Genomic DNA, 25,893 nt, shown 5'->3' on the forward strand with positions numbered 1-25,893 from the left:
TTACAGATGAGAAAGTGGAGTCATAGTTAAATAGTTAAGTTCAAAACCACAAAGCTAGAGCGGAGGACAGGGATTCGAGCCCTCCTAACTTCACGGAGTCAGTAGGAATAAGGGGACCCGCTGGGTTCCACTTGTCTGGAATTGAGTCCAGAGCAGAAGGGGTTAATTTAGCTCGCGAGCGAGCACCCACCCAGGCGCGCACACACACCCCAACTCCTGGAGGGGGCACCCTCCCCCCAGTTCAGACGGTCAGAGAACAGACTAACTGGGAACGTTAGGCTCAGAAACTGGAAAAAGCTGACCAAGGAGGCTTGGGTAGCAGCCACGTCACGGGTGCTGCGGAGCTGGGGAGGAGGGTCTCCATCCTCCCCTCCCCCCAGCCCCGCCACCCTTCTGGAGGCCCAGCGAGGGAAGGGGAAGGGGGTGGCACAGGGGAGGCCCTTCAAGCTCCAGGCCTGGCTCTTAAAGGGCCGGACTCCCCGCCCACCCGCCTGCCGCCAGAGCCCCTTGCAGGGCAACTCCGGGCACGCAGGGTCCCGCCTTGCTCGCTCGCTTACCTGGCGGGGCAAGTGGGAGGGATGGGCTTGGGAGCGCCGCCAGGCCAGGAGTGGGCCTTGCGTCCTGCCGCCTCTGCCACCGCTGGAGACCCCTCTCGGTCCTCCCTCCCTCCTCCTGCCTGGCGGGCGGGTCCAGCTGTGTTCCATTAGCGGCCCTGGCAAGTCCCCAGCCCCCTGGAGCCTCCCCCTCTTCCCCCACCCGGAGTGGCCGGCAGTCCCCGGCAGGCGAGCGGGCATGTGAGCGGGGCAGCATTCAGCCCCAAAAGCTCAGGACAGGGGAAACTGGGGACCCGAGGCCGGCCAGAAGTAATCGAGGACCTTCCAGCGGGTCTGAAGAACCCAGGCCCTGCTTCCCGCGGTTGGCTGCGTTGGGCTGCCTGGATTACACAGTGAGGTGGCGGGGATCCCCAGCCACGGTAAGTGGGGGTGGAGCGGGTTGCCTCGGGCCTCTGGACTGAAGGGCCCCTTCTGCCCCTGACTTGCTGTGTGACCTGGGGCAAGAGGCATCCCCTCTCTGGACCTCAGTCCCCTTCTTTAAAGCAGGATGAGCTCTACCTCCATTGCAGTTCTGACTCTCCCTGCCCCCAGATCTGTGCCTTCACATATGGACGGGGTCATCTCCTTGGAAGCTTCTCTCTTATCCCTGGAGCCCCCTGCTCTGGATGGGGCTAGAGGAGTGAAGTCGAGAGGTCAGGAGCAGGAAGGGGACAGGGAACACATGGAAGTTCACATGCATTCACATGCCTCTCACAGTTGCCAGTCCTTCCACTGACTGGCAGGAGGGGGAGGTCAGGATAGGGTTTGAGAGATAGGATGTGCATGCCACCAGAATGGGGGATGAATAGGGTGGGGGAGCAGTTCTGCCCCAGGAGGAAGGAGATTGGGGTCCTATCTCCAAATATATTGAGGCTAGGGGTCCTTCCTGCTCTCATTCCCTGTCCAGAGCAGAGGGAGGGGAAACAGAATTCCTTTACAGCTGGAGGGAATGAGGTCAGACTTGCATAAGAACTTCCCGACAGGAGGGCCTATGGAGGGGTAGTCATAGGCTGGCTGTGTGCACGTGTATATGTACTAGCTGGTGTGTCTAGGTGTACCGTGAACATGTGTCTCTGTGACCATGCCTGTGTGCAGGTAGGACTGTATGCACACACGGGCACAAATATGTCTCTGTGTATATGTGCCTGTGTATCTGTGTGTGTCATGCTGACACATGCATGACTGTGTGCGTGAGCGAGCTGCCTGTCTTGGGGGAGGCTGGATGATGTATGGCTCTGCTGGCCGCTTGCTGAGCCCGCATGGATTTATCTGGGCCCATCCATCGGGGTTTAATAAACTAAAAGACGAGCATCCATCAGCAGGGGAGGTTGACAACAAGGTCCTAAGCCCGTTGACCTGTTCTCCCGTCCACTGCACCCACGGGGGAGGCTTCCTTGGCTCATCAACCCTGTGATGCCTTCCAGGAGACTCAGCCCAGCTGTCAGCCCCTGACCCTGTGGGTGCCAGACAGGGCCGCCTGGCTGAGCTGGATGCGGCTAGCCAGGTGCCAGGCTAGCATATACCAATACAGTGCACAGGTTGATAAAATATTGAAATACTTCCAAGTGTCTTGGCAAATAGCCTCTGCCTCAAGCTTCCTCGCTATCCCGAGTGAGCTGGCCTTCTAGGACCCTCTAGATCTCTCCTCAATCCAGCAACTGTCCACTGACGCAGCCAGATGCCGCCTGGACCTGCTTTCAGCGCTCCAGCCAGCATTCTGCTCTGGCTGGTCAGTGTCCGTGCCATACCGGTGGTTAAATATTTTGAATATCACCTCGGCCCAAATCCTAGCCCAAGGCCTGTGGTTGGGCCTCTGAGGGGGACTGATGCCTGGCTAGACCTCCTGCAACCCCAGTACCAGCACCTGGGCCCCATGGACTGGTTGCTGCTTGCCCACGTGTGGAATTCTGCTCTGTGAGCTCAGGAATCCACCTTCCTGCTCTCTATGGTTTTCAGGTGCTGTGGCTGCGGCCGACTTCTCTGGACCAGGATGTGGGCATCTTGGGCTCCTGGCTTGTGGCTGCTCAGTCTCTGTGTTATCTGCAGCCATGAGGCAGATACAGGTGAGATGACGTGAGGATCAGAGTGCCATAGGCCTGCCATTGCCTCTCTGAGGTGTGGGGTCCTGTGCACGTATGTGACCACGGGCCTGGGTCACGTGGGCATTTATAGGAGAGTCCAGAGGCTGGGCTCAGGGTGGCCTGAGGTGTTTGCACGCATGAGTCAGTGTGAGGTGAGCTAGAGAGGATGTGTGTTTCTGTCTACATATTTGTGTGTCTCTGGGCCTCTCTGCGTTTACATCTCAGAGTTGCTGTGTGCATCTGTACATACTCCTGTGTCTCTGTGTGTGGGAAGAACCACCCACCCTAATACATAAACCCAACCTGTGCCCCAGCTGCTGGTGGGGCCAGCGTGGTGGGCAGGAGCCGGCAGCAAGCTCTCCCTGCTGAGGGAGGCTGCGTATCCCCAAACGGGCCAGGCCTCTCCAGTCCTTGCCCTGGTGGAGAATCCATCTTCCAGCCCACGTGCTCCTCCTCCTCCACGGCGATCTTGGATAAAGGGGCCGCCTCAAGGCCCAGACGCCGGATGGGACAAAGGGTGTAGCTTTCCAGGGCCCAAAGCCAGAGGAAGTTGACCAGGCAACTTGCCCTGCCCTGCTAGGTGCCCTCTGGCTGTGTGTCTGAGCAGAAATAGAACTCCTAGCACCCCAAATCCAGCCAAAAGAGGCAGAAAAACCAAGATGCAGATGTGAGTGGGGTACATGTGACTGTCTGTGGGTTGTGTGTGTACATATGTGTTTTTGCATGTTTGCATATGTGCCTTACTGTCTTCTCCCTCACCGGGTCCCCTGGGGATTGGGGCAGATAATTTCAACATCTGTCAGGAATTTGGGCCCGTTGCCAAGGGGTGAGTCACCCTTTGCTGCTGCTGCTGCTGCTAAAGACAGTGAGAGTTTTTCTGGACAAACCTGGGGGAGAAAGATTCCAGGGGCGGGTCACTGGGCCTAGGAATCTAGGATTCCTTCTTCCCGCCAGGCATCCCAATGCCCAGCTTCTAGGAGCTGCATCCACCGGCTTGTCCCAGCTACCCCATCTGCATTGATTAAAAGGTTTTTTTTTGATTCTAACCTCCATCTCTCCTGTTGTAGCACTCTCTCATTACTTCTGCTCAATCAGCCCTAGAGAAGAGGCAGGCGCATGGCTGCCTACCTGTCCCTTAAGGGTTTTGGAGACCTGACTAAGCTATCCCCTTCTGCACGAGCCTTTACCCCCTTAATATACCCTGTCTGGAGCCCCAATGTTCTGGTGGGTCCCTTGAGCTTGTGGTCCACTCAGGCCCTCAGTCTTTTCTCACAGTTTCATAATGTAGTTATCCAGGTGAAAAGTCAATCTGTTGACTCAGACTTGTGTCTGGCCTGCTTGTCTGTTTTGGCTGTGGAACGTGGAACCCCACCCATTGCTGAGAACATGTGTACCAGCAGCACATGGCATCCCTGGTGGCACAGGCATCTACAACTCACACATGTGCAGACATGTGCATGCACTGGTATATAACACAGTGTGCATGGACCTGACGTTTCCTTGCCCCTGAAGTGCTCCTCTGTCTCCCACTTGGGTGTATGTTGTGGAGGGGGCACATGTATATACACAGCTCCCCACCCCCATCTGAGCTGTAGGCCTGCCCAGAGTTTCTTTCATTCTCTTGCTGGCCTGGCCCCTGACTTGAGGGTCCTAGGGAGATTTGGGTTCTAGGAATTCTGATCTTGCTCTGCTATGAACTTACTTAGTAGCCTTGGGCCAGGCCTCAGTCTTCCCATCTGTGCATTGGCTCCCAGGGTAGCCAGGGTCAGAAGGCAAAAGGTGAAAGCAGCCCCAAGGCAGAGCCTGGGTAAAGATGCAGTGTGGGGAACATGAACTTGCTCCGTCCCAGGTTCCCCAAGAGCCCGGCTGTGCGGCCACCTCAGCCTGAGTCCACCAGATGCCCCACTGCCAATTCTTTTCCAGGGGAGCGGTGCCCACCTTCACAGCAAGAAGGACTCAAGTTGGAACACAGAAGCGACTTATCGACCAACGTGACTGGTGAGTGCTCATCTCATCCTGTCGTCTCCCCTCCACCATCTTCCTGGAGTGGCCAGTACCCCACTCACCTTTCCAGCTGAGCTTGTCATCTGCTGTCTCCCCTAAAGGCTTCAGTCTCATCCGCCGACTCAGCCTCATGAAGATATCTGCCATTAAGAAGATCCGAAACCCCAAGGGACCTCTCATCCTGCGACTGGGAGCGGTCTCAGTCACCCAGCCCGTGCGGTAAAGGCCCCAGTGTGACCGCTGGGAATCAGTACTGACCTTAGCCACACTCCCAGCAACTCTGCATGTGGGGCCTAAGCTCAGGGGCACCCGTGGGTCATTGTATCCTGCTTCCTGTCAGGAGTCAGCCTGGTCTCCACTCCTGGGCCTTGCAGGGCGTGCAGAGAGAAGGGGACTGGCAGGCCCACCCTGTGTCCTTTCCCCAACTCTGGCTAGCAGTGGGTGAGGACAAGTCTGCATCCTGTGGGCACCATGAGGACTCCAGGATGGAGGAGGGAACCTTCAAGAATTGTGTGTGTGTGTGTGTGTGTGCGCCCACACGTGTGAAGTCCGAACTCCCACAATCCCTGGGTGGCCTGGCCCCTGTTTACCTCTCCAGCCTCATCTTCCAAAATGTTCCCTTTCTTTCTTGCTGCTCCAGTTGTGCTGAACCTGTTCATCTTTTTTCAGTATTTCTTTCCCTGCCCCAGGCCCGGTTATTCTCCCCAAGGCATCCTGGATTCCTTGGAAGCACTTACCACAATCCTAATGAAATAATGCAACAGTCATTCTGAGGATCCTTTGTTTATGGTCTTACCTCCCGCATCACCCCGTCAGACTTGAAGGCTCCCTGAGGACAGGCCTCTTCTCTGTGTTTTCACCCCTGTTACCCCCCGCAGCCAGACCCACCACTGGCACATAGTAGGCCCTCAAGAAACATCTGTAGAATGAATGGATGTGTATATGTATGTGTGTGGCAGTTTGGAGGTGTGTGCCTGTGCGTGTGTCGTGTAGGTTCAACAGTCCTGAGGGCCCAGGGTGGGCAGCAGGTGGTCTCTTACCTGAGCCTCAAGGCACCCTCCCTGCTTTACCCCCAGACGTGTATTCCCTCGGGGCCTCCCCAGTGAGTTTGCCCTGGTGCTGACACTACTGCTGAAGAAACACACCCACCAGAATACGTGGTATTTGTTTCAAGTGACCGATGGAAATGGGTACCCGCAGGTGAGCCCGCCCCCCCGCTCCACCCCCATTGCTCTTGGCCATCGAGCAGTACCAGTCCATACCAGCTTCTGTCCCAGATTGTGATTTCTGGGGCCTCCCTGCTCCATCCCAGTGCCCACCCTCAAGGCCACCCCCACCCCACCTATCCCATCCTCTTAGGAGGTATTGCTCTGTGACCCCAGCCAGCTTTCGTCCCTTTCTGGGCCTCAGTTTCCCCTCCTGTGAAATGAGCTTGAGAGCCCTTACCTTTGTCATGCTGTGGCTTGGGGGGCTCTGATTCTCTGTCCTTGCCTTTCCCAATTCCACACAGATTTCCCTGGAAGTCAACAGCCAAGAGCAGAGCCTGGAGTTCCGGGCCCGGGGCCAAGATGGCGACTTTGTGTCCTGCATCTTCTCAGTGCCCCAGCTCTTTGACCTGCGTTGGCACAAGCTGGTGCTGAGCGTGGCTGAACGTGTAGCCTCTGTGCACGTGGACTGCACATCAGTCTCCTCCCGGCCTCTGGGGCCCTGGCGACCCATGCAGCCTGTGGGCCATGTTTTTCTGGGCTTAGATGCTGAGCAGGGCAAACCTGTCTCGGTGAGTGCTAGGTCAGGCTTGGACTCTGCTCCTACTTTCTGGGAGCCTGAGTGAGCTCCCGGGAACCTATATCTGACCAGGGCTTTCCCTTGCTCAGAATCCTCTCATGGCTCCCCACTGACCTCCAGATGCAGCCTGAACATATTAACCTGGCATTCAAGGTCTTTCATGATCTGGTCCCTATAAATGACTGCAGCAGCATCTTCTGTTCCATCTTTCCATGCAGCTTTTGCTCTGGTTGATTCCATCCCAGACATCCATCTCACCTAATACTTTCACACCACCAGCCTTTGCCTATGCTGTTACCTCTGCCTGGAATGCTTTTCCTTGTATACCTACCTGCTGAATATCTACTGGTCCTAAGGCCCAGCTTGAATGAAATCTCCTCTTCCCCTCTTCCTCTGGGCCAAAGCGAACATTTCTCCCCCCTCTCCCTCTTTCTTTCGCGTATGGTTTTGTTTTGCTTTTTGTGACAGCTGTATTCTTGATGGTCTCCCAGGCCAGACTGGAAACCTTCTGAGGGCAAACTCTGGGATGGAGCCATCTCTGTGCCTCATTAGGGGCCAGAACTCAGAGCTATTTGCTAGAATGAAGTGACACTTGTGTGTCCCCTGCAGTTTGACCTTCAGCAGGCACACATCTACTGTGACCCGGATCTTGTGCTGGAGGAGGGCTGCTGTGAGATTTTGCCGGGAGGGGTGAGTGGCCTGGCCCCAGCACAGCTGGGAGGGGTTGGGGCACTGTCCAGGGACACAGTGTGCTGGAGACGGAGGACCAGGAAGGCGATGCCTAGAGATCTTAGGATGATGTGTGGGTGAAGTGGGGGGGGGAGTCTGCCTTCTGTACTGACCCCAACCCTTCCCCCACACTGGGCAGTGTCCCCCAGAGACCTCCAAGGCCCGCCGGGACACGCAGAGCAATGAGCTCATCGAGATCAATCCACAGACTGAGGGCAAGGTCTACACCCGCTGCTTCTGCCTGGAGGAGCCGCAAAACAGCAAGGTGGGTAGGCAGGGCAGGCAGACGTGGGCATAGACAGGCACAAGTGGGCCTGCCCCTCCCCTGACCTGACTGGGGCCTGCCCCCAGGGTCAGTTGACCATGTGCCCCGGGGCAGGGAGGGCACTGGAATCCCTGCTTCTTTGCTTCCCACCCCTATCGGATTCTGGTAGGCAGAGAGACAGCCCACTGTAATACCCTGTGCCTGCCTGCCTGCTGGCATTGAGAGTTGTGCCCATCTAGCTCTGGTACTACCCACACCCTCACTGGTACCGTCCCAGACCCTAGTGAGGGAAGGACCAGGCTGGCACCCAAAGGCAGTTTCTCCAGGACAGGGATATCTGGGGTCAGAGGCCAGGTGCCACACTGCTTGCCTTGGGGCTCACTCATCGTCCTGGGCTCAGCCCGGGCAAGTGCCAGGCTGGCTCCATGGCCAGCTGCCCTGCCCGCTTTAGGTTCTTCAGGGGCGGCAGGGAAGCCCAGTGCCTCCCGTAGCCCCACACCGTGGCAGGGCAGCCTCCCTGCCCGCCGGGCATCTTGCCCAGCTTTTGGCTGCAGGAACACAGGATCCCATTGATTCGTGGTCTTGTTTTCTCCGACATCACGTGGGTGGGGTGAAAAGGAAGGGGGGGCCTGTTGGGGTGCCAGGGGCCTGAGCAGGCTCTTGATGACCTGGGAGCTGCCGGATGTCAGGCTGAGGCATCCTGAGGGATGTTTTGTGGGCCCCTGTCTAGTGGGCCCCTGTCTAGTGTGGGCCCCAGAACTGCCCCCTCCTCAAGATTCCCCCCTTATTCTGTCTGCTCAGGTGGACGCCCAGCTGACGGGAAGAATCAGTCAGGAGGCAGAGAGCGAAACAAAGGTAGAGACAGTGCGTGGGCGGAGGAGCCCACAGTGGCCTCAGGCTGCCCTCCCTGCCCTCCGTAAACCCCTTGAGTAAGAGACTCTCGGCCCATGCTCTTCCCACCTGCCCCCACTCTCCTGGACAGAGCTTAGGATTTGTAGGTGCCAGCTCTGAGAAGGAAGGATGAACGGGAGCGAGACAGATAGTACCTGGCACTATCTAGGACACCTGCTTCTGGTGGTTCTTGGGTAGGGGTGTTGGAAGCAGTGCTTTGTCCCCTCCATTCCCCACCCATTCTCATGCCCTCCCTCTTCCCAGGTCCACCAGGAGACAGCAGTGGATGAGGTAAGCCTCCCATCTAGACTGGCAAAAAGAGCTTGGTTGGAAAGGTGCCAGCATGAGCCCTTCGGACAAGGTTTTGGTGCCCTGGAGCCTGGGCATGGGGGTGTGGGATGACCACACAGCTCCCAGCATTCCTTGGGGACCTGATGCTGGACCCTGTCTGCCTGCTGCTTCTCCTTAGGAGCGGGGTGTTCAGCCCTGGACACTCCTGCTGAGTTGGCAGCAAATGGCCACGGATATCTTGGAGAGAGCCCAGGCCTTGGCCATGGGACCCTGGATTCTGGGCCTCACTCTGCTCCAGCATGCTGTGTGACCCAGGGCCCACTGCTATTCCTCTCTGGGCTTCAGTTTCCTCATCTGAGAAATGGCTTGGCTCTGGGTCGGTGGCAGTTGAGGGGCGAGGCCTGTTTGGCAGGGTTTCCATCTTTATGCTCCTCAGCTCCACCCAGACACCTGTGATGCTCTTGGTGTGTGTAAGGGGGCCAGTGGGGTGGAGAGGGCTGGTCCTGGGCTCGCAGACCTGACCTCCAGGCCCATTCTTCCTTTTCAGTGCCCACCCTGTGTCCATGGTGCCCGGGAGAGCAATGTGAGTGAAGAGACAGTGTGCTGGGTGGGGTGGACGGGGCCTGGGAGTGGGCGTTGCCTAGAGGTTGGCTTGGCGGCTTCCTGGTTCAGGACAAGGGGGTCTTTGTGCACTTTCACACTCTCTGCCTGCCCACTCCCCAGAGCTGGGTTTGACCCACACCCGCAGTCCCACCAAGCCAGGGCCCCAGGGAAGGAAGCCTCATGCAATGTATTGGGCTCCAGGGTGGAATGGGGCCGGGGTGGCGGCTGGCAGAATCAGAGCCTTGGTTGCTGATCCCAGCTTGGCACTCCCCACAAGGACTCAGGCCTGCTCTGCTTGGAAGTCTTACCATGTCATCTTAGAGGCAGAGAAGGGGAAGGGCTGGCTCAGCCCAGCATGGCCCCCCAAACCACGTGTTGGCTCAGGGCCTCCGCTCCTATCCCTCTCTAGCTGGTCCTGGCCCATCCTCCCTCTGGGGTCCAGAAGGACAAGGGAAAGGGGCTCAGTGCGAGCCCAGCTGGTACCCAACTGCATCTCTTCCGTGGGCAGTATGAGTCACCACTTTCCCACAGCCTGACATTCTGCGTTGACATTCTGCATTGATCCACAAAGGGCACAGCCCCCGCTCCCCTCGGCTCTAAGCCCCTGGCCTTGGGGGACATCAGGAAGTACCCCCTCTGCTGACCTCCCCTGTTTCCGTCCTGTCCTCCACCAAATCCAGTAAAGCTGATGGTTCCCAGATATGCAGGGGTTACCATGGCAACCGAGCAGCCATGTTATCCTAGCAACTGCGGGGTGGAGCTAGCCAAAGCCAGGCAGGTTAGAGAAGGTAGGTCAAACCCCTCCGTAAGTTTGACAGCTTTGGGAAATAAAATCAGCATGCTGGTTGGCCTGGGAGACATAGCAGGGGCTGGGGTTTGGGCTGTTGGTTCAGCCACCCCTGTGTGACCCTGGCTAAATTTCTTGCCCTCTCTGGGCCTCTGTTTCCCTCTCCCTCCCTGAGATGATTGCATCCTCTCTCATCTGTCCCCTCAGGTCACAATTGGTCCCTCTGGCCCCCAGGTGAGTCCCAGATGGAGAACAGGCCACCTCTGCCCTCTTCAGTGATGCTAGTCCATCTCACGGCATGTGGCCCCTTGGCTGTGTGTATATATCAGGGCTACCCAAGCCTGCATATATGTGGGGTGATTAGATGTGTGTGTGTGTGTGTGTGTGTGTGTGTGTGTGTGTGTTGGAGACAGTAGGGGGTTGTGTGGATGTGAGGATGTTAAGAACTGCCCTTTTCTGAGGGCCTACTGTGCACCAGGCACTGGGCTACCCATTGACACCATGACCTTCCTGAACCCCCTCAGGCATCTTGCACGGTGGGTACTATCATTTTATTTCAGGGAAAACCGAGGCCCAGCTGTGCCCACATGGGTGACTGGTGTGATTTTGTGTGTGTGTGTCTATGTGTGTGTGTGTGTGACTATGTGCATTTCTGGATACATGTTTGCACATGTGCAGGGGGGTGAACCCATATACCTGTGGGCCTGACAGGATCACAGAGCTTGTGGGTGATGTGCAAATGTGAGATTGCACACTTCTGTGTGCCTGTGAGTATATAATGTCATTCTTGGAGCCACCTCCACGTGCGTGCTAAGTGGTGCACACTTTACCTGCAGTGTCACATTTCTTCCTCACCGCAGCCCCTTGAGGTAGGTGCTGACATGAATCCCATTTTATTGAAGAAGAAACTGAGGTTCAGACAGTTCACATAACTTGCCCTGAGACACATGCTTGTAAGCGGTGGAGGTAGGATTTGAACTCGGGCAGCCTGACACTCACCATCATGGGTGTCTTCCACTGCACATGTGTGTGTCCACGCATATGTGTCCCTGTGCCCCTGGGTGTGCTGTGTGTGAGCTAGCACGCTTGGGTTGGAGTGTGGGAGAAGAGATACCTTCTGCCTGAAACTACGGATTTGCCAAATATGGTCTTTTGGGGTGGGAGGGACAGGCGGATGAATGCGTATGGAATCCATATGCTGTGTGCGTGGGGGCGGGGGGGGGGGTTGGGCCAGGGCTGTGCTCATTTACACACCCGTGTGTGGTGGATGCGTGGAGAAGACCAGGATGGGGAGAGCTTCTTCAAGGCTCTCATGTGCTCCTCTGGTCCCAGCCCTTGCTTTGGTCTCATCCACAGAGAGGGAAAGGTGAGCAGGGCCTGCCTGGTCCATCAGGACCCAAGGGAGAGAAGGGAGCCCGGGTAAGTGCCCCGGCCATGTCCACGGCAGAACGTTCCCACCTGTGCCCTGGGGTTGGGCTGGAATGTGAGCCATCATCCCATCATCTCAGATGGAAACATGCAGCCTGGTCCAAACAGGGGATGAGGGACAGGGTCTCTCTAGGGGTTAGTGTGCGGAAACCTGTATCCTCTAGGGGCACCTGCGACTATGGGATTCTTGGTCCCATCCTCCTCAAAACAGGTCTAGGATGGCTCCCCTAGGAGGCTGATCCCTTGCTCCCTACCTCTAGGGCAATGACTGTGTTCGAATCTCCCCGGACGCCCCGCTTCAGGTAAGGCCTGGAGGAGAGGCCTGCTTTAGGGCCAATATGGGGTCAGCCCCTGAGGAAGGGGCTGTGCCCTCAGAGCCCATGGGGGTGACCCTGGGCCCCTCTCAACACCTTATCTCCCTGTTCAGTGTGCAGAAGGCCCAAAGGGAGAGAAGGGGGAGTCGGGAGCCTTGGTGAGTATGGGACCAGAGACAGGGCAGGGCAGCGGGGTCCTGGCCAGCCTCCCCCTCCTTTCCTCACCTCTCTTTTGTGTCCCCTCCTTATCTCAGGGACCCTCAGGACTCCCCGGCTCCACAGGCCAGAAGGTAATGGGCCAGGATTTTGAGGGGTGGGTGCCAGGGAGGTCTGCGAACCCTACAGACAGGAGGAGGGAGGTGTCCAAAGTCATCCTAGGGGATGGTGTCATTGGGCCCAGAGCTGGTAGTACTCCCGAAACCTCCCAGTCCTCCTGCCTTGTCCAAATTCCTGCCAGACCTGGAGAGAAAAGCCACAGACTCCCTGAGCAAGTGGCCTGGCTGGTGGCAGTTCTTCCTGTTGTCTCCCCTCCTGTGAAGCCATTTCATCTCTGGGGAGGCTGAGACCACGGATCTAGAAAGCAGTTTTCCCTCCCCAGATGGAGCAGTCCTGGCTCTTCTAGCCCCTTCTCTCAGCCCCAGTCACTTTGCCTCTTCCTTCTTCAGGGCCAGAAAGGCGACAAGGGAGACGGAGGCATCAAGGGCTCTCCAGGAAAGCCAGGCCGAGATGTACGGTGCTTGGGACCCTTCCTCAGCACGATCCCCACATCCCTCAGCACGTGGTCCTGAAATGCTGGACTATAAGCTTCGGAATCTAACCCACTACTCTGCTCAGACAGAACAGAGACCCAGGGAGGGGAGAACTGTGCCCCAGGAGGGGGCAGAAAAGGGCCTGACCCTGGGCATCCTGACTCCCAGCCTAGGAGCCCCTGACCTCCAATGTCCTGACGTTAACATCTAATGACCTCGGGGCACTGGGTGAAGTCAGGCTTTGGGACAGGGCAGGGAGGGTGGGCAGCTGGGTATTTACACGTCCCAGCGGGACTGCTGTCCCTGGGAGGTGCCAGGCCTCAGCCATTCCCCCTGCCCACAGGGCCGGCCAGGAGAGATCTGTGTCATGGGGCCCAAAGGGCAGAAGGTGAGTGTGGGTGTCTGAGGGGTGAAGAGTGGGTGATGGGGCTGAGGCGGTAGCTCTTTCATAACCACCTTCTTTCTGTGCCAGGGAGACCCTGGCTTTGTTGGGCCTGAGGGGCTGGCGGGAGAGCCTGGGCCCCCTGGCCTCCCTGGGCCCGCTGGGATAGGACTTCCTGGGACCCCGGTGAGTACCCCTTGCCCCTTCTGCCCTCCTTTCCTCAGAGACCCTTCTCCCTCCTGGCCAGGGGTGGGGAGGTAAGGCTTGGTCCCAGGGGGCCTGGTTGGGGGAAAGGGCCAGAGTGGATCTCACTGTAATGTGAGGGCCCTGGGGAGCCCCTGCCTGACCCTGTTTCTGCCCTCAGGGGGACCCAGGTGGCCCTCCAGGACCCAAGGGAGACAAGGTAAGTGCAAGCAGGAGCAGGGGCACATGCGGGAGGCGCCCTGCTTAGCGGGAGGAGAGAGGAGAATGGGGCCGGGGTGGCCGGGGCAGCAGGGACAGCAGCAGGGAGGAGGGAGGTGGCCGGCATGTTGGGGAAGGGGCTAGGGGGCTGGGCCCCGCAGTGGGCAGTGTCCCCATCCCAGTGCTTGCTGACGTGGGAGCCTTGGCCTGGGTTGCAGGCACAGGGACGGGCAGGCCTAAGTCTGGTAATGACCGGAGTGGCCTAATTAGAGGGCCCAAGCTCATTTTAGGGCCCTATGCCTTGACAAGCAGAAAGCCCTGGAAATGTCTTTCTGCTGTGGTTCCTCTGGGGTCACCCGTGTCACCTCCAAACGTGCTGCACTGGGGAAGGGGCACATAGAGGCCTCATGTTCTCCCTTCCTTTGCAACCAGAAGGACTTGGGTTAGACATGGAGAAGGACAGGCAACAGGAAGGGAGTGTTTGTTGACAAAACCGACTGAGAGGAGATGGGAGATTTGGCGAGATTGTCCTGCTGTCCAGAGAGGGAACTGGATGGCAAAGGGGTGCATGGGCTGAGGTCACGGCCAGAAGCCTCCCCCTTAACCCTTCTTCTGACCACAGGGCAGCTCCGGAGTGCCGGGAAAGGAAGGTCCTGGTGGGAAACCTGTGAGTGACCCCAATCTGGTGGGGGAGGGGAGCTGCTGCCCACCGTGCCCAGGCCTCGTCTACCAAGTCCTCCAGAGAGAGAGGGGCTAGGTCCTCGGGCCCTCTCTGCTGTGGCACTAACGCTCACTGCTTCTCCAACAGGGGAAGCCAGGGGTTCCAGGGCTGAAGGGAGAGAAGGTGAGTCCCAGGCTTGGTTTCCCCAGGTTGGGATGGGAGGGCAAGCCTCTCTCTGAAGGTGACACTGAGCATCAAGGGCGCTGGGCCTGGGACCCTCCTCGGGGGACCCCCACCCCTTCTTTGTTCCTGTGATGTGCGTGTGATTACTAAAGGGCCTGGCTTTGGAGTTACACAGACAGGTTCAAGTCCCACCTCGACCACGCACACGAACACAGCAAGTCAATGAGCTTTTCCCTTTGCCCAAGTTGCCATACTTCTAAATGGGACACAGTGATTTCTTATGGCTTGTTGTGAGGATGTAGTTTTTTTTTTTTTCTTTTGAGGATGTAGTTTTTGATGTCCAGGAATCGTAAGCTGAATGAATGAGTCGGTTGAACGGAAAGCCCCCTCAGTGTTCCAGCTGTCCACTTGGCCCTGGCCCACCCCATGCCTAGAGCTCCTTGTCTTTCCCAGGGTCTTAGCCCCAACTTGTCCATTCATGCTCTCTCCCTTCTGCTAGGGTGACCCCTGCGAAGTGTGCCCAGCGCTGCCTGAAGGGTTCCAGAACTTTGTGGGGCTCCCTGGAAAGCCAGGGCCCAAGGGAGAACCGGGTGTTCCTGCACCAGCCAGGGTGAGTGCCCAGGGTGGCTCTTGTGGGACTCCACCAAAAAACCAGGGGGCATAATCATAGAGAGGAGTTGGGCAGAGGGGCTGGAAACTTCTCATGGCCATAGAGACAGTGTGGGCAGAGAGTCTAGGCTCTTAGCTCCATGGGGGTGGGGGCTGAACCATAGAGTTTAGGGCTGGGCTAGAAGGCTACCCCAGGTCTCCATGGCAACCAACCAGGGTTCTCCCAGCCAAAGCTTAAGATGCCTTTTGGGCAAGCTGGGGTGGAGCCAACCCTTATAGTGAGTGAGATTGTGCCCTCCTCCTGGGATTGGGTATTGGTTGGAGGTGGAGGAAAGGAGCGGGCAGGGCTGGGTTATGGTCCTGGGCTGGACTCTGTACCCCACTCCCTCACAGACCCTTTTTTTCAGCAGGGCCTGGGAGCTGGTGGACAAAAGGGTGATCGGGTATGTACCGGCACTTCTGGCGGGGTAGCTTAGCCTGGCCTCATTTCCTCCATCTGTCACATGGGTTGATGAGCCCCGGCTCTGGGGTGCTGACCTTGAATCCCCTGGGACCCCTGCGTGTTTGAAGCATTTGTGGTGTGTGACATTGCTGTCCTCATATATGGCTAGGAAATTTGGGGTGCCCCAACATACCCAGTCTCTCAGCCCATAAACCTTTTCTCCCTGCAGGGTGACCCTGGCATCCAAGGCCTCAAAGGAGAAAAGGTGAGGGACGCGGTTCTCTGGCTGGCGCCTTCTGACTACTGGGAGCCTTTCTGATCCCTTTTCTTCCTTCCGCAGGGGGAGTCCTGCTTGTCCTGCAGCTCAGCCATAGCAGCCCAACATCTTGGGCCCTCTATAGGGCCCAAAGGAGATGTGGGCCCTCCTGGCCTCGGTTTGCCTGGCCTTCCGGTGAGTGACTGCTGCCTCCTAGCCAGGCCAGGCCAGGCCAGGCCAGCCCATCTTTGCCACACTGGTGGCCTCCCTGGCTCCTTAGGCTCTGGGTCTCAAGGCAGAGACCAGGAGGGAGGCCCTGAGGCAGGTTCTCCAGGCCTGTAGCCCGGTGTCTCCCTCCACCCTTGCACTGCCCCGGGACTCCCTCTTAGAACCTCTGAGTGCCCATCTGTATAACAGAGGTAGTTGTCCAGCTACCTGCAGGGTTGTGGGATTTGTAATTCTGAGCTGGCCTTTCTCTTTCTGGGTGAACACTGGGACCCATGGAGTCTTGGAGGGATGGGAGTGGGGGGGATGCAGTGACTGTGACTTGATTGTTTTTCAGGGGAAAGTTGGGGCTCCAGGGCCAACAGGGCTGAAAGGAGAGAAGGTGAGACCTGGTTAGATGTCAGGAACACCAGGGTCTTCTTGGCCGGGAGGCAGGGGAGGGGGTCCCTGGACGGGGAATAGGGACAACATAGACAAGAGATCAAACTGTAAATCCACAGGGAAAGAAATTCATCAGTGTTTTGCAGACTGGAGTCAAAGAATTGATTTCTGAGAGCCCGCATGTTCTCCAAGAAAGTTCCTTAGTGTTGTATTTTTAATTTACTGATAATCCAAAACAATTAAGTACATTCAAGACTACCTTATAATAAAATAATAATAACCCTTCTTTACCACTTACTTTGTGCCGAGCAGCATTCCAAGGGCTTGTGGGTGTATTGACTTGTTTCCTCCTCCCAAAACCTCATGGGGTAGGTACTCCATTATTCCCATTTTATGGATGAGGAAACAGAGGTCCAGAAAGGCCAAGTAAATTGCTCAAAGTCACATGGGTGTTTGGGTGCAGACCTGGGATTTGAGTCCAGGGAACGTGGTTCCAGAGTTGGTCATCTTCCCTACTCGGCTGGGTTACTCGATTTCAGTGCCATGTGAACGTTTGTATTTGTGGTTGCATTGGAGACAAATGACAGCGTTGAACTAATAATGCAGGACGTTCAGACTCCGCTCTACCAGGCAAATCGCGCCTGTCATTTCTCAGATGGAGCTTTGTGCTCCCGCCCCACACTTGTTTACTCTTCCGGTCCCCCCATCTCTGTAAATGGCATATACCGAGTTCCTCAAACCTCCTCAAACCCCAAACGGTGCAGCATCCTTGATTCCTCCCATCTCCACATCATCTCCTCCATTTGACAGTTCTGCCACAGCACCTCTCTCAACTCCACCTGCTTTGCTCACCTCCACGACCGCCACTTCGTCTGGGTCCCATCATCTCTCACTGGGATGGTGGCAGCAGCCCCTTAGCTGGCCTGCCTGTGGCCGCTGCAGCTCTTAAACTTTTTCATCCAGTAGCTAATGGGGCTTTGTTAAAAAAGAAAAGAAAAGAACAAAACAAAACAAAACCCTCAGGTTACATTATTTCCTTGCTTAAAATACTTCTATGACTCGACTTTGTACTGAAGGCCTTCTATGCCTAACAAGACCCTGGACACCTGGCCCTGCCTGCCTTGAAGGTTCATCTGGTTTTCCTCTCCCCACTTCCTGTGCCTTAGATGTGCTGCCCTCCTTACTTTCTGGAATATGTCAAGAATGTTCCCATCTCTTAGATTTTGTACTTGTGGCTCCCACTGTCTAGAACGTTTTTCCTCTCTACCTCCCCCTGTTGTTTCGTTGGTTGGCCTTTGTCTCGTCTTTCTGATAATAATTGTAGTTAACACTTCCCAGACCATCCTGTCTAAAATGGCTTCCCCCGCCTACTTTGTCTCATCACCCTGTTTATTTCCTTCACAGCACTCATCGCTATTCAGTTACAATTATTTAAAAGTTCTTGGTGTCCCTGCAAGGGTGTAAGCTCCACAAGTGTGTTTGTCTGTGCTGTTCACTGCTACCCAGTGGCACCTCGCTGAGTGCACAGTGTGTACAGGCATCCAGCGAGTGACTGTTGGATAAATGAATTCGTGATCTTTGCGTGCTGGGCCAGAGCTGAGGTCGGGGCTGGGATTCTGCAGAGTGAGGCTGGGGACAGAAACAGGCTGGCCACAGACTCCCCTGCGGACCTTGGGGAAATCCCTTTCCCTCTCTGGGTCTCAGTTTCCCTAGCCAGGAAATGAGGGGGGTAGCTGGGTGTCCCAAGGGGTTATTTGTGTCGTTTGGGGTTTGGGAATGGCCTAGAGTGGCCTCCTCACTTTGACCCTGTGCTCTCTGCTTTGCTCTCAGGGTAATTTCGGGGAGGCAGGGCCAGCCGGCGGCCTGGTAAGTGAGCTTTGGATGCCAACAGCTCTGGGGAGAAGGACAAGGTGGGACGCGGGGAGATGAGAGGCCCCGGCACGGCCCAGGCAGACGCTGGGCATCACACACGGCTTCTTATCACACAGGGGCCTCCAGGGCCAGTGGGACCCACAGGCATCAAGGGGGAGAAGGTAAGTTGAAGACGTTTCCCGCGCCGCAGCCAGTGCCAGCTTCCCAAACACACGCTTATCCTGCTCTACTTCAAACCCTCCGAGGCTCCCCACTGCCTGAGGGTAACATCTGATTCCTTAGCATGATGTCAGGACCCCTGAGGCCTTGGCCCCCACCTTCGTTTCTTACCTGTTTTCCCACAATGTCTCCTGAGATATCCCTTGGCAAGCACAGGTGCTATGTCAGGCCGGGCTACATTCCCCAGCCCCAGATTCCAAACCTGCCTGGGGTCCCCCAACTCTGTGTCCTTGCTTGGCAGGGGGAGCCTTGTGAGTCATGCAGAGCCCTGTCCAAGCACCAGGATGGGGACAGCCACGTGGTGGCCTTGCCTGGGCCTCCCGGAGAGAAGGGGGAGCCTGGGCATCCAGGCTTTGGCCTGCCAGGAAAACAGGTGAGTTCTGGGGCCTGTGGAGGTGGGATACAGGCAGGGCTTAAGGGGGACAGGGGCTGCCTGGGTCTCTAGGCTCCCTGTGCAGTGGGGAGTAGGTGAGAGTGTGTGGAGGGGTCAGTGCCTCTGTCCCCAGGGGCAGCTGGCCTGACAGGCCTCTGCCCTTCATCCTGGGACACAGCATGGCCGGCTGTGCAGAAAGACCACCAACCTGGAACCAGGTGGACCTGGGTTCGAAGTCCAGATCTGCCTTTTCCTAGCCCTTTGGCTTGAGCCAGTTACTTCCCCTCTCTGTGCCTCTGTTTCCTATGCACGGTGTTGTTGTAAAGCCTGGAACGATGTGTGTGAAGAACTTAGCAGCACATAATAGGCATTCAAGAAATGATAATTACCACCGTGGCGATTATTATTGTTACTGCTTTACTAATAGCAGCGAATGCTGACATAGCGTACTTCACAAGCCATGCACTGTTTCATGTGTATCAGCTGTATCAGCTAACCTCACAAGAACCCTACGAGGGAGAAGCCTGTGCTCTTTTTATTGTCCCCATTTGACAGATAAAGAAACCGAGGCACAAAGAGGTTAAGTAACTTGCCCAGGATCACCCAGGCAGGGATCCTGGCTCAAGTGTCTTCTCTTGAATATCCCTTCACTAGAATGAGAGCAGAGATTTTGATCTGTCTTGTATATTGTATATTCCCGGAGTCTAACACAGTGCCAGACACTTAAGGGTGTCTAGTATGAGTGAATGGGTGCTGGAAGTGCTTCCTCCTCAGGGCAAAGCTGGAGAGCATGGATTGAAGGGACAGAAGGTAAGATAATTTGGTGGGCACGGGTGGGCACCACCTCCTCTCAGATGCCCTCCCCACCTCCTATTCCTGATTGCCCTGTGCCCACTCTCCACTCCCTGCCCAGCCCCCAGCCCCAGTGAAGGGCTCTGAGTGCCTGCAGGTCCCAAGAGGGCACCGTGCCCTGCCCTCCTTGAACCCTACTCCAGCTGGATCACCCCTGCCCTCTTTGAACCCTACTCCTTACAGGGCGATGCTGGGAATCCCGGAGATCCTGGAACACCGGGCACCATGGGGCGGCCGGGACTGTCGGGAGAGCCTGGGGTTCGGGGCCCTTCAGGGCCAAAAGGAGAAAAGGTCAGTCAGGCAGGGCGCAGTTTTTTGCATGAGCAGAAAGAGATTAGGCTGAGAGCTAGTGAGGGGAAGGACTTGGGGTCAGGCTGTGAGCCTCAGGGGATGCCAGAATCACTGGGTGGAGGCGCCTCGGCTATTCTCCGAGGCAGGGAGGAGAGCTAGGCGTGTCAGGGGCCGATTTTGATATCCCAGGCTGAGGAGGGGTCAGTGGAGGGGCAGAGCTTTCAGAAGGGCACAAGGATCCCCTTTTCGATGTCTCCTCCCGGCTTGGCTGCCAGGCCTGGCTCACGAGCTCCTGGCTGTGCCCCTCTCTGACCAGGGTGATGGCTGCACTGCCTGCCCCAGCCTGCAGGGGGCGTTGACCAACAGGGCAGGACCGCCTGGGAAGCCAGGCCTGAAGGGAGATCCGGGGCCGGAAGGCGTGGGCAGGCCTGGTAAACCGGTGAGTTCTGGCTACCTGCCCTCTTGTCCTTCCCTCCCTGGGCTTTCCTTCTCTCCCTCCTGCCCCCTTTCCCCTGAGGGGACCCATGGCTCACCTGTGTCTTTTAGGGCCAGCCTGGTCTACCAGGAGTTCAAGGACCCCCAGGACTGAAGGGCATACAGGTGTGTGTGAGTGTGAGGGCCTGGGCTGCAGCTCTGTGTGGGTGAGGGCGCGGATGCGGAGATGCGCCTGGGGACGGAGGGCCTGGAGAGGGGAATGGAGATCAGCTGCAGAGCAGGGAGGGCGCGGAGGTGGAGGAGGTCCAGGAGGAGGGGCTGGGACAGGGGAGAAGGGTGAGTGGGGAATCTCAAGCGCAGGCTTGTCCTTCTGCCTCTTCAGGGAGAGCCAGGGCCTCCAGGAGTGGGAGTCCAGGGGCCCCAGGTGAGTCTCCAGCCTTACGTTTGCTTGCTTGCCTCCCAGCACTTCCCTTAGCCAGCTGCTCACTCCCACCTGTGCCCCAAACCCCAGAGCTCTGCCTGCCTCCAGACGCTCAAGGGCACAGCCCTGGCCTGCGGTTGTTTCTGTTGGGACTTTGGTTTTGACCCCCTGCCCCTCTCTGACCCTCAGAGTCTCCTTGGGGAGCTCTCCTGAGTTTGGGCTGGCCGACACCCCACCCCAGACCAGGTCTGCCGGCGGGGCAGGTTGGCTTGGGCAGCTGTGGCCCAGTCTGCCTTTTCTGACTTGCAGGGGGAGCCTGGAGCCCAGGGTTTGCCTGGCATTCAGGTACGTCTGCCTCGGGCCTGGAGGAGATGGGCAGGTGAAGGGGCCACTCTAGGATAAAGGTAACTAAGTGTGCTTCCATCTGCAGGGGCTTCTGGGACCTCGGGGGCCACCTGGCCCTGCTGGAGAGAAGGGTGCCAAGGTGAGCCTCTGTCTGCTTGGGCTCTAGACTTTTTTTTTTTTTTTAATTTATTTATTTTATTATGTATTTATTTATTTATTTAGGCTGTGTTGGGTCTTTTGTTGCTGCACATGGGCTTTCTCTAGTTGCGGTGAGCGGGGGCTACTCTTCATTGCAGTGCACGGGCTTCTCATTGCGATGACTTCTCTTGTTGCGGAGTACGGGCTCTAGGCACATGGGCTTCAGTAGCTGTGGCACACGGGCTCTAGAGCACAGGCTCAGTAGTTGTGGCGTACGGGCTTAGTTGCTCCGCAGCATGTGGGATCTTCCCAGACCAGGGTTCGAACCCGTGTCCCCTGCATTGGCAGGCGGATTCTTAACCACTGTGCCACCAGGGAAGCCCTGGGCTCTAGACTTATAACACTTCGGAATGTCCTGGCAGTGGGCACAGGGGACATGGGAGCTGAGGGATGTTCGTCAGAGGGCCGCCCAAGGCCTGGTCTCACCTGCTGGATTGTAGCTAGCTTTAAACTCTGGCCCTGCAACCTTTCTACCCTCTCTTCCACAGGGATCTCCAGGGGTGAAAGGAGCCACTGGGCCTGTGGGACCTGCTGGTGCCAGTGTCTCTGGGCCTCCGGTAAGGGCCCGCCCCCCGCGCTCCACACTGGGGATGTTGCTTGGACCAAGGGCGTTGCCGCCAGGAAGAGGGCATGGGGCTGACCCTGCCCATCCCAGCAACATGGGGGACAGGAGGAGAGAGGCCTCAGCCTGGCCCGGCCTGGGAGAAGGAAGACCACCCTGTTTGGGGGGAGCCCCTGAAGAATGACAGTATTGAACACAACCAGTTTTTGAGCAGTGACAGTGCTGAGGCCTTGTGCTAAGCTCTAAACAAACAGAGATTCACTTAATCCTCACAACAGCCCTGTAAGGGAATGGCTATGATTATCCCCATTTCACAGATGAGGAAACTGAAGGCCAGAGAGTGAGGAGACAGAGCCGGGACTTGAACCCAGGTCTGTCTGACTCAAAGCCCATATGTTCTGCCCGCCACCCTCCACTTCAAACCTTGGAGTCATTTGGGATCATCTAAAACAGTGCTGCCCAATAGAACTCTCTGCCCTGCCTGAGATGTGGCCGCCAGCCCCACATAGCTGTCGAGCGCTCAGAATGTAGCTAGTGTGACTGAAGAGCTAAACTTTAGATTTATTTTTTATTTTTTTTGCGGTACAGGGGCCTCTCACTGTTGTGGCCTCTCCCGTTGCAGAGCACAGGCTCCAGACGCGCAGGCTCAGCGGCCATGGCTTACGGGCCCAGCCGCTCCGCGGCATGTGGGATCTTCCCGGACCGGGGCACGAACCCGTATCCCCTGCATTGGCAGGCGGACTCCCAACCACTGCGCCACCAGGGAAGCCCTAGATTTAATTTTAATTATTTTAAATTTAAGTAGCCGCATGTGGCTATTGGCTACCGTACTAGCCCGCACAGATCTATCTAGACCAGCAACACTTTCAACCGTGTTACCCTCAAGGACCTCCCTTTATTGCTGTTCCACCAGTGATTCCCATGTTCTGAAAGATGTGTCTGTTGAACAAATTGCATAGATTAGGTAACAATATATGCACTTCCTCATTTTTATTCATCAAAGACTTGTATAATAGCTAGCTTCGACTCCACATGAACACACTAGAATTTTTTAAGATGACATAATTCTAGCCTAAATCAAAGAAATGCTACCTTTCAGCCAGCCTGTGCCATGCCAGGTTGTGGGCAAACGTATAATTTTTCCTAGGCTTTTGGTAGTGTTGAAAATAGCCCGTGAACTGTATCTTTTCTGTCTTTATGGATCCCTAGAGAAATTCCAGGCCCAGTTTGGGAATCACAGATGGATTCCTCCTGAGGGTGCGCTGAAGCCCAGAGGGGCCGCAGCCTTGCCCAAGTCCCCACCGTCCGTGTGGTTGCCTAGCACAGCTGGGTAGTCAGGGTCCCCGCCTGTCCCAGGGAGCTCCCGGTAAAGGCAGAGGTGAAGGTGAAGGCGGCCCTGGTCCTCAGGGAGCTTTGAGTCCCACGTGGGAAGGTGGCCTGTCCCGCAGGACAGCAGCCATCAGAAAGCCCTGCTGACTTCTCCACACCGTCTTCCCTCAAGTTGAATCCCATCCGGGAGGTTTCCCAATTCTGGTGCCGCACTCACTAGTTGTGTGACCTCAGGCCAGTGACAGCCTCTCAGGGCCTTCAATTCCTTGTTGACAAATCGGGGCTGAAATTCCTGTCTCCTCCTTAAATCAACTGAGAGAACTTTTATGATGGAGAGAATTGTGTCAAACACTAAAGGGTAAGAGGACAGAGCAGGGACTTTGGGCCGCACAGACCTGGGTGCAGCCGTGCTGTTGGGTCTATTACAAAATGTCTTTAAGCCTCTGTTTCCTCACCTGTATAATGGAACAATACCATCCTGCAGGGCTGGGAGTAGGGATTCCATCCAGTGTGCCCTGACAGGTGCTTGGCCCAGTGCCTGACACCCAGAAAGTGCTGGGGAAATGCCAGTGTTCTTCCTCCTTCCTCCTCGCCTTGTCTCTTGGGCCTCAGTCTCCTACTCTAAGACATGGGCACTGGGATGTGGGTTCCAGGGGAGCCTGGCGCTGCTTCTGTTTGTCCTATCACCCTCCCCTGCTGGCAGGCCAGATGGCTGGCTGCTGTCCAGCCTCGTCCACTGACCCTGGGCTCTCTCCCTTCAGGGGCCTGATGGGCAGCAAGGACAGACTGGACTTCCAGGAGCCAGAGGGATGCTGGTGAGTACCGTGTCGAGGGGCAGCAGGAAGCCACAGCTGGCTTTCTCCACACCCCTATCTACTCATCCCCCTGTGTTTCTTCCCTGCAGGGTGAAAAGGGAGCTCAGGGAGAAAAGGTAAGTCCCAGGGACCTGTGACCAATACTCTGGGGAAATTAGCAGCCCCTGGAGCTCTGCCACCCAGGGGACCCTCTGCACTTGGCTGTAGCCCTGGACTGAAGGATGGGTGCTGAGGAGTCACCCTGGTCTCCTTGCCACCCACTAGCTCCCTCGTTGCTGGCCCAGGGCTCAATCAGGATCCCAGGAGACCTAGAGAGCTCCAAGGCCCCCATGGAGGGAAGCTACATTTTCAGATGGACGCTGAGTTAGAGGACAGGGGAAGGAACTGAGTTCAGAAGGACTAGTGAGAGGACAGGGATATGAGGGACCAGGAGAGAAGGGCATGGAAGCCAGGCTGGGCCAAGGGGAATGGGGCTGAATACTTACGCAGCAGCAGACAATGACGAAGCTAGAAATGCAGCAACACCAAGAGCTGTTGATGGCTGAGTGCTTGGCACATGGCAGGAACTCTATATACATTCATCCATTCCATCCTCATGACAGTCTTTGCACTTGGTATTATTATCCCCATTTTATAGATGAGGAGACTGAGGTTCAGATTGCCCAAGGGTACCGTCAAAAGAGGCCGATCCTGGATTTAAACCCTGTCCTCTCCATCTCTAGAGCCTGCCCTGCCTCCCAGCTGTTGATTTCCAGAGGGTCCTCCATCCTCACCCCCTGCTGACAAACGCTCTTTTCTTTTCAGGGTGAGCCAGGAGAGTGCTCCTGCCCCTCCCGAGGGGACCCCATCTTCTCTGGCATGCCGGTAAGTGGTGCCGAGAGCCTTCCCCCCCGGCCTGGGGGTGAGGCCTGGCTTCCGGCCTTGTGCCCAAGACTCACAGGCCCCTGCGCCCCAGCCAACTGCGTCCCCACGCAGCCCTGTGCTTGGTGTGGACGTTGCCTATAGCCTCTCCCCTTCTTTTGTGATCCCCACTCCCACCCAGGGTGCTCCGGGACTTTGGATGGGCAGCTCCTGGCAGCCGGGCCCGCAGGTGTGTGTCGCTTGTCTCCTCCGTCTCTCCTCTTGTCCGCCCGCGCCTCAAGGCTTGCGCATCCTAACGCCGGCACCCCCAGTGATGGGGCAGAACTTTCTTCTGGGTCTGATGGTTTCTTCTCTCCTTCAGGGTCCTCCGGGTATTCCCGGACCACCAGGCCCCCCTGGAATGCCTGGGCTTCAGGTAAAGAGGGAGAAGAGAAGAGGGGGGTCAAGGCAACAGGGCGCATGCTCTGGGCTGGACCCCAAGTGTGCCGCTCCCCTGCCCCAACGCTTGTATGTGTCATTTCTCACTCCTTGTGCTCCCGCTTCCCAGAGTGGTACGGAGGATGCACTGGTCCCTGAGGGCAGGCTGTGTGTACTCCCAGACCTTTTTTGAGGAATGCCCTGTTGTTGTAGCCCAGGTACCCCACTGACACCTGTGTCAAGCTCGGGCCTTGGTCAGCTGTCCGGAACCCAGAACCTGGGTCAGCTAACAATCCTGGACACTGGTGCAGAGCTCACCATTTTGGAGCAGCGTTCAACATTCATTCATGCAATGAAATTTTTGCACACCTAGCATTTTCCAGGCACTGTTTTAGGTGCTGGCAATACAGCAGTGGACAGAATGAAATCTCTGCCCTCTGGGAGCTTGCATTCTAGTAAGAGAGACAGGCGATAAGCAAGAGAAATAAATAAAATATAGTATGTTAGAAAATGATGTGTCCTGATACGAAGGTTAAAGCAGGGAGTGAGGAGAGAAAATGGGGAGAGCCCAGGGAAGATATTTGAGAAAAGTGTTGAAAAGAAGAGGATGTTTAAATCAAGACTTAAAGGAAAAAAAGGGAAAAAGAAAAAAATCAAAAGACTTGAAGGAAATGAGGGGAGAGCCTGCAAAGGAGAGTATTCCTGACAGATAGACAAGGGAGCAGGTACGAAGGCCCCAGGGGTGGGAACATGCCTGCCGTGTTTGGAGAATAGGAAGGAGGCCAGGGGGTGAGGGGAGAGCAGTAGGAGTTGAGATCCTTGTGGCATCATGATTAGAGTGT

General features: G+C 56.5%; 1 protein-coding gene across 1 annotated transcript in view; it reads left to right on the forward strand.

Moving 5' to 3' along the window:
• Positions 1 to 257: 257 nt before the first annotated feature.
• COL16A1 (collagen type XVI alpha 1 chain) overlaps positions 258 to 25,893 on the forward strand; it is a 51,623-nt gene continuing 25,987 nt past the window's right edge. The window contains exons 1-43 of the mRNA XM_022575056.2: positions 258 to 973; positions 2,550 to 2,656; positions 4,598 to 4,672; positions 4,780 to 4,897; positions 5,755 to 5,878; positions 6,189 to 6,455; positions 7,073 to 7,153; positions 7,332 to 7,457; positions 8,259 to 8,312; positions 8,613 to 8,639; positions 9,187 to 9,222; positions 10,237 to 10,263; positions 11,386 to 11,448; positions 11,718 to 11,759; positions 11,885 to 11,929; positions 12,026 to 12,061; positions 12,437 to 12,499; positions 12,864 to 12,908; positions 12,993 to 13,088; positions 13,267 to 13,305; positions 13,927 to 13,971; positions 14,113 to 14,148; positions 14,648 to 14,758; positions 15,165 to 15,200; positions 15,429 to 15,464; positions 15,540 to 15,650; positions 16,018 to 16,062; positions 17,892 to 17,927; positions 18,050 to 18,094; positions 18,394 to 18,525; positions 19,300 to 19,335; positions 19,561 to 19,668; positions 19,985 to 20,107; positions 20,215 to 20,268; positions 20,486 to 20,527; positions 20,834 to 20,869; positions 20,955 to 21,008; positions 21,556 to 21,624; positions 23,720 to 23,773; positions 23,863 to 23,889; positions 24,578 to 24,637; positions 24,816 to 24,863; positions 24,996 to 25,049. Of these exons, the coding sequence (XP_022430764.1) occupies positions 2,584 to 2,656; positions 4,598 to 4,672; positions 4,780 to 4,897; positions 5,755 to 5,878; positions 6,189 to 6,455; positions 7,073 to 7,153; positions 7,332 to 7,457; positions 8,259 to 8,312; positions 8,613 to 8,639; positions 9,187 to 9,222; positions 10,237 to 10,263; positions 11,386 to 11,448; positions 11,718 to 11,759; positions 11,885 to 11,929; positions 12,026 to 12,061; positions 12,437 to 12,499; positions 12,864 to 12,908; positions 12,993 to 13,088; positions 13,267 to 13,305; positions 13,927 to 13,971; positions 14,113 to 14,148; positions 14,648 to 14,758; positions 15,165 to 15,200; positions 15,429 to 15,464; positions 15,540 to 15,650; positions 16,018 to 16,062; positions 17,892 to 17,927; positions 18,050 to 18,094; positions 18,394 to 18,525; positions 19,300 to 19,335; positions 19,561 to 19,668; positions 19,985 to 20,107; positions 20,215 to 20,268; positions 20,486 to 20,527; positions 20,834 to 20,869; positions 20,955 to 21,008; positions 21,556 to 21,624; positions 23,720 to 23,773; positions 23,863 to 23,889; positions 24,578 to 24,637; positions 24,816 to 24,863; positions 24,996 to 25,049 (2,835 nt within the window). The 5' untranslated portion in view covers positions 258 to 973; positions 2,550 to 2,583. The remainder of the gene's footprint in view (positions 974 to 2,549; positions 2,657 to 4,597; positions 4,673 to 4,779; positions 4,898 to 5,754; positions 5,879 to 6,188; positions 6,456 to 7,072; positions 7,154 to 7,331; positions 7,458 to 8,258; positions 8,313 to 8,612; positions 8,640 to 9,186; positions 9,223 to 10,236; positions 10,264 to 11,385; positions 11,449 to 11,717; positions 11,760 to 11,884; positions 11,930 to 12,025; positions 12,062 to 12,436; positions 12,500 to 12,863; positions 12,909 to 12,992; positions 13,089 to 13,266; positions 13,306 to 13,926; positions 13,972 to 14,112; positions 14,149 to 14,647; positions 14,759 to 15,164; positions 15,201 to 15,428; positions 15,465 to 15,539; positions 15,651 to 16,017; positions 16,063 to 17,891; positions 17,928 to 18,049; positions 18,095 to 18,393; positions 18,526 to 19,299; positions 19,336 to 19,560; positions 19,669 to 19,984; positions 20,108 to 20,214; positions 20,269 to 20,485; positions 20,528 to 20,833; positions 20,870 to 20,954; positions 21,009 to 21,555; positions 21,625 to 23,719; positions 23,774 to 23,862; positions 23,890 to 24,577; positions 24,638 to 24,815; positions 24,864 to 24,995; positions 25,050 to 25,893) is intronic.

This window comes from Delphinapterus leucas, chromosome 1 (assembly GCF_059928025.1).
Source record: "Delphinapterus leucas isolate spDelLeu-1000000601 "Yukka" chromosome 1, BTC_Dleu_Yukka2, whole genome shotgun sequence".
NCBI classification, from domain to species: Eukaryota; Metazoa; Chordata; class Mammalia; order Artiodactyla; family Monodontidae; genus Delphinapterus; species Delphinapterus leucas.